At 49.6% G+C, this 6,734-nt stretch overlaps 1 protein-coding gene across 2 annotated transcripts; it reads left to right on the top strand.

Moving 5' to 3' along the window:
- The first annotated feature begins 619 nt into the window (after nt 1–619).
- LOC139999646 (feather keratin 4-like) lies at nt 620–1,883 on the top strand. 2 transcript variants are annotated; one of them, XM_072028740.1, is made up of 2 exons: nt 620–757; nt 1,120–1,883. In XM_072028740.1, exons 1-2 carry the CDS (start codon nt 635–637, stop codon nt 1,453–1,455), a joined length of 459 nt encoding a protein of 152 aa, XP_071884841.1. In that variant the 5' UTR covers nt 620–634; the 3' UTR covers nt 1,456–1,883. The 2 variants fall into 2 exon arrangements, with proteins under 2 accessions (XP_071884841.1, XP_071884842.1); XM_072028741.1 differs by lacking the exon at nt 620–757 and adding an exon at nt 909–933.
- The last annotated feature ends 4,851 nt before the right edge of the window (nt 1,884–6,734 follow it).

The raw sequence follows: 6,734 nt of genomic DNA on the forward strand, positions 1-6,734 counted from the left end.
CCAGAAAGCTTGCCTGCTGAAGGCATTCCCTTGCCCTCCTGGGGTGTGTCCCAGCTGCCTCCCATGTCTGCAGGGCAGGGAAGTGCTTTGATCATGCAGCAGGGATGCATTGCCTCCTTGATGGAGTCTGGGAGGTGTTTCTGTAGCCAGGGCCCTTGTGAGCAAGTCCCCTCCCTGAGCATGCCCAGCCGCGTGGCAGTGCCCATTCCTGCCAGCCCTCGCTTGTTGAGTGGGAGCTTCCTTGTCCCCCCAGTGGTGCTGGCTTGTTCTGTTGCCTGAGGAGGGCTTTGGGACATGGCAGAGGAGGTGTGCTGAAGCTCTAATGCTTGGAGAAGACGTATTGCCTGGGACCAAGAGACGAGTCCCAGCTGGGGGGGGGGAAGTTTTCTGCAATCCCAGGGGACGTCCTGTCCTCTACCTGAATATAACCACTCCTGCACTCGGGCTCCTTTTCTGCCCAATACTGATAAGAACCTGCTGTGGTCTTCATTGAGTCTCTCATAGCTCCATTAGAAAGTAACCTGTGTGGTAAAATAGGCATGTCAGAAATGAGGAAATGAAATGGCAGAGCTGATGGAAACCAAAACAAAATCTGTGCCATGAGGAAGCCTATTTTGCATTTGAGGTGAGTCTGATGGAAAATTACAGTGTCCATAGAGCGACTTTGGGCCTGGGGGGATGCAGGAGAGGTATAAAAGTGGTCCCATCTCCTCAGTCTCTCATCCACTCCTGCCACCTCCATCTCGTTGAGATTAAGGTGAGTCTGAAGCCCTTTCCCCTCTTCTCCTTCCCTGGGGATTTGTTAGCAGTTGCCTGCCTCTTCATCCTCTGTTGGTTCCTGGGGATGCTACTCATGGGAGAGGAAAGAGAACAGCACGTGTATCAGGGAGAAAAGTTGGGCTCTACTGACATGTATCCCAAGAAATGGGCCAGGTGAGGACCTGGCTCAGTCTGGACACTCTTGAGAGAACTTTTGAGTTGAGCCTTAAGGAGGATTTCTTGAGCTTCATTATACAGCTGCCAGCTCCCCAAAGAGCATGTGCCATGGCTCTCCTGGGGTGGACTGGCAGACTGATCCTCTATCACCTATGTGCTCGTCCTGTCCCTCTCTCCCTCAAGGTGCACGTCCTGCCCCGAGACATGTCCTGCTACAACCAGTGCCTGCCGTGCCTGCCATGCGGACCCTGTGGCCCAACCCCGCTGGCCAACAGCTGCAATGAGCCCTGTGTCCAGCAGTGCCAGGACTCCACTGTCGTCATCCAGCCCTCTCCCGTGGTGGTGACCCTGCCCGGCCCCATCCTCAGCTCCTTCCCGCAGAACACTGCTGTGGGATCCTCCACGTCTGCTGCTGTTGGCAGCATCCTCAGCTCTCAGGGAGTGCCCATCTCCTCTGGGGGCTTTGGCCTCTCTGGCTTGGGCAGCCGCTACTGCAACACAAGGTGCCTCCCATGCTAAAGCTGCTGGTGATGGTCCTGGAGAAAGACCCCCAGGAATCTAGAAGTTGGTAGCGGACTGGGCATGGAGCATTGGTTTCTTGTATTCAGAGAGGTCAAACCATCCCCAGCAACCCTTGCAAGAGGATGAAGCCAGTCCGGACTCTTGGAAAAATGTCTGCCTTTCCTCTCCTTCACTCTCTCCTTTTCCACCAATGTCCTTCTTTGCTCAGCACTGCTCCACTGGGCTCTGAGTCCCACAGAATCAACCTAGAGAGGACCAGCTGGCACTTCTCCCACAGTAAGTGGGATGGACTGATGGTGGGATGCCTGTCATGGCCCACATTTTACAATCTCATCCGTCTCTGGTGCTTCCTGCACTGGGGCCTCCTCTCAGAGTACTGCTGTTTCCATCTTTTGACTCTAATATTAAAGTTCTGCTGCATCCCAGCCTTCGCCTCTGAGTTGTCTTTCTCCTGCAACTACTCTTCTAGGATGCCTGGGGAGAGAGGTGTTGCTCATGGGTAGTTCTGTGAGTGGGTGGTTGGTGATGCTCATTCTTAGCCATCATTAACAAAGGCTTGCATTCATTTTGGTGTGCACACTGTTTCTTCTTCTTCGATTAGTACAATAGCATAGTAAGGAAGGAGGAATGACTACATCCTTGGCAAGAAGGAGGGCATAGGTGCTCAGGAGAAGACAGGAAATCCCTTCCTAACAACAACACTGCAGAACTTTCTGTGCTTGGTCCAAGTCTTTCTTGCTACACAGCCCCAAACTCGGTGTATCGTTCCTGATGCATTTGAAGGAATGCTAAGCAGAGTGCAATTATCACCAGCCTTGAGCATCTGACTATGTTTCTGCTCATACAGCCCAGAATGTCATTGGTATCCTCGGTGTCCCAGAGCACTGCTGGGAGTCACTTCTCTTTGGATGAGTTTACCAACCAAGTAACTTTTCCTGGACCATCTTTCGGTCTGCTGTAATAGAGGGGCTGCAAGATGGATGATGTGGCGTGAGGGCTGGCTGGCAGGAAGGCATCTGCCAATCCGAGCTCTGGGTTACCTGTGCGCTGCTTTGAGGAGCTCATGGATGACCCTTAGATACACTCAGTCAGCATCTGCTGCCTCTCCTCCTGTCCTCAGTCTCTCTCTGCCTCTGTCTTCCCCACAAAGTTTTGCAGGAAGCCCAGGGAACAGATGGAAGGAGTAGGGGGAGGAGGACATGCACTACCTGTGAGTACGAGCAGAGAAAATATGGATGAGAACGAGCAGAGAAAATACAATGGGAAAAATAATATCATCTCACAAGTGGAGATAAGGGAAATGAAATTTAAGGAAAAAGAAAGAGAAAAAATAAGCAGAGGATGCAAGGAAGAAAAAGGAAACAAATTATTCTCTCCTTCTGAACAGTAAGTGATTTTCAGACACATCTTGGGAACCTGGGCCTCAGTAAACATAGTGGTTGTTTGGAAGGACAGATTATTTCATAACAAGAGCACTCATTCTTCTTCCTCTGTTCTGCTACTGGGTGTGACAACAAATGGTGTGGAATAGCACTTTAGTTGGTTTAGGTCAACTGCCCTGATGATAACCCCTCCCCACCACTTACCCATTCCCCACCTCCTGCCTTGGGGCCTCGTAGAAAGTCTTGATGCTATGCGAGCACTGCTCCAGAGTAGCACAAACACTGGTGAGATAGCAATGCTCTTCTACCTCCAAGTGCAAAGCACAGCTATCTAGAGGCTACTGTGAGGAATGTTAATTCGGTGCCAGGCAAATGCTAGACTGTAATGTGAAGGTGCAGAGTGAGAGACATAGAAGGCCTTGACGCCGAGCTCAATCGCTGGAGTGTCACCTCCACTGTTTTAGCCACACAAACAGAACCCAGCACTTAGGACCCAGCACTTGCTCTTGTTAAACTTCATGCATTTGGTGATTACCCAGCTCTCCAATCTGTCCAGATCTCTCTGCAAGGCCTTTCCACCCTCACCCGAGTCCACAACTCCTCCAAGTTTGGTGTCGTTGGCAAATTTGCTCAAAATATCTTCTAGTCCTACATCCAAATCATTTATAAAAACATTGAAGAGGGCTGGCCCTAAAATGGAGCCTTGGGGGACCCTGCTAGTGACCATCCACCAGCCTGATGTGGCCCCATTTACCACAACCCTTTGAGCCCTGCCCGTCAGCCAATTGCTCACCCACTGGATGATGTTTTTGTTTAGCTGGATGCTGGACATTTTGTCCAGTAGGATCCTATGGGAAATCGTGTCAAAAGTTTTGCTGAAGTCCAAAAAGATCACATCAGCTGGTTTCCCTTGGTCAACTAGATGGGTGATCTTACCATAAAAGGAAATCAGATTTGTTAAGCAGGACCTACCCCTCATGGACCCATGCTGGCTGGGACCAATGACTGCATTGTCCCCCAGGTGCACTTCAATAACTTCAAGCATAATCTTCTCCATAATTTTACCAGGCACTGACGTGAGACTGACTGGCCTGTAATTATTAGGGTCTACTTTCTTGCCCTTCTTGAAAAGTGGTACATCTACCAGCTTCCAGTCTATTGGGACGTCTCCAGATTCCCAAGACTGTTGAAAAATAATTGAGAGAGGTTCTGTGATGACGTCAGCCAGCTCTTTAAGCACCCTGGGATGAATCCCACCTGGACCCATGGACTTGTATGGATCCAGGTGGAGCAGCAAATCCCACACATGTTCAGGGTCTGTTGGGAGTTTCTCATTCCCACTGTCATGGTCCTCCAGCTCAGGGCATCCTAGGTCATGAAGCCCATCATCAGTGTTGAAGATGGAGGCAAAGAAAACATTAAACGTCTCTGCTTTGCCTATGTCCTTGTCTGTAATGTGACCTTCCACATCAAGTAGTGGACCTATGTTTACTTTGGTCCTCCTTTTTCTGTTAACATATCTAAAAAAAAACTTTTTATTGTCTCCCACAGACCTGGCCAGCTTCAACTCTAATTGGGCTTTGGCCATATGAATTTTCTCCCTACAAACGTGAACAGTGTCCCTGTATTCCTTCCATGTTACCTGACCCTGCTTCCAGCAGGGTCAGTACATTTCTTTTTTCGCCTAAGCTCCAGTAGAAGATCCCTGGTCAGCCAGGCCAGCCTTCTGCCTTACCTGCTTGACTTCTGATATTTTGGAATTGCCTGATCCTGTGCTTTTAGGAGACAGTGCTTAAAGACTGACCAGCATTGAGGGACGCTAATGCCTTCAAAAGCAATTTCCCAGGGGACCTTGCTGACTAGTTCCCTGAGCAGCCTGCTTTCCCCATATCCAGGGCTGAATTTTTGGTGGCAGATTTCCATCTGTCACCAAAAATTTTAAACGCAACCACTTCATGGTCACTATGGCCAAGACAGCTACCAATTGCCATGTCCACCACAAGAGCCTCTCTGTTCTCCAGCAACAGACCTAGGTCAACTTTCCTAGTTGGCTCCCTTCACACCTGCACCAAGAAGGTATCATCTAGGTGCTGTAGGAACCTCCTGGATTTGCTCATGTTGGCTGTGTGGTAATCCCAGTTGATGTCTGGCAAGTTGAAGTCCCCCATAATAACAAGGGGAGTTGATCTTGAGGCATCTTTTAGTTCTACAAAGAATAATTTGCTGGTGTTGTTGTCCTGGCTGGGTGGCCTGTAATAGACTCCCACGACATCCCCTTTACTTGTTTGTCCCTTAATCCTTACCCAGAGGCTCTTACCTTTGCCATCGCCAACTTCAAGTTCCACAGAGTCCAGCCCCTGCTTCACGTACATTGCCGCCCCCACACACACAACCTTGCCTACTGTCTGTCACTCCTGAAGAGCCTGTAACCATCTATTGCGACACACCAGCCACAGGACCCATCACACCATGTTTCACTTATGCTGGTGATGTCATAGGTGTGGGATTGGGCCAAGACTTCTAGCTGATCCATTTTATTCCTCATACTGTGTGCATTTGTGTAGAAGCAATTCAAATGTGCCTCACTGCATGCAGCACCTTGTGAAGCAAAAGTCTGTTAATAAAGACAGCTTATGAGGGGAACAGTAGACAAAAAGAGAAAAGACAAGTGATGCAAAGGCAGTGTTTCAGTACCTCCCACCAGCAGACCAATGCCTGGCCAGTCACTGCAGAATGGCTACTTTGGAACAACTGTCCCATGGTTTGTTGCTGAGCATGATGTGATATGGCATGAAATATCTGTTTGGTCAATTTGGGTCAGATGTTCTAGCTGCGTCCCCTTCTGAGCACTTCCCACTCTGATGGTTACACATTGCTGGCAAACTAAACTTCACCAAACTGCTCTGTTACTCCCCATCATGAAAGGATGAGAAGGGTGGGAGAATGTACTATAGGGAAAAAAAAGTCTTCTCACATATGGAGAAAATGACAGTGGAATTCAAAGAAAAAGAAAGAGAAAAACAAGAAAAGATGTGCAGAAGCTAAGAGAAAACGATTATTCACTCCACCCCACCACTATCAGCCACGTCCTGGGAAGCTAGGCCTCAAAAGTGTAGTGGTTGTTTGGGAGGATAGATGTTTTCTCAATGACAGCATCCCTTCCACCTTCTCTGTCTTTCTTTTTTTTTAATTATTTTTTGTTCTGGGTGTGATGACAAATGGTGTGCAATAACCCTTTGGTTGCTTTAGCTGTGCTGCCCTGGTGATATCTCATCCCTTCCTCTTGCCCACTCCCTACCTCGGGCACTTAGGGGGCTTGTAGAGAGTCTTGATGATATGCAAGTACTGCTCCATAATAGCCCAAGGATTGGTAAGATAAAAAGCTCTTCTAGCTCCAAGTGCAAAGCACAGCTATCTAGAGGCTACTGTGGGGAAAGTTAACAGGCTAGCACTTGCTCGACTGTTCTCTGGGATTGCAGAGAGGAAAAATAGAAGGCCTTAAGGCTGAACTAAATCACTGGTGTGACACCTCCACTGTTTTAGCCACACAATCAGAACACAGCACCATACTGCCTATGGTGAAGGCAATTGCCTCCATCACAGCCAGAGCCAGTACAGCCTGCTTCCCCCACTCCCTCTCCTGGTCTACTCCGGGGCCATTTTCTGCATGAGCCTCCCCGCCCAGCACAGCTGCGCCCAGAGCAGAAGGAATTGCCGCCCCTCCTCTTGCCTCTCTCCCTCTCCCCTGCTGCCCCCTTCCCAGGAACCTGTGTCGCTGCTGCCCTTCCAGGGCCTCCTACAGCTCTGGCTCCTCACTGGAGGCCCGCAATGACAACATGCCGTCTTCAGCAGGCTGTGCACTGAGGCCGAGATGGCACACCAGGACAGAGAGGC

This window comes from Anas platyrhynchos, chromosome 28, assembly GCF_047663525.1.
Source record: "Anas platyrhynchos isolate ZD024472 breed Pekin duck chromosome 28, IASCAAS_PekinDuck_T2T, whole genome shotgun sequence".
Taxonomy (NCBI): domain Eukaryota; kingdom Metazoa; phylum Chordata; class Aves; order Anseriformes; family Anatidae; genus Anas; species Anas platyrhynchos.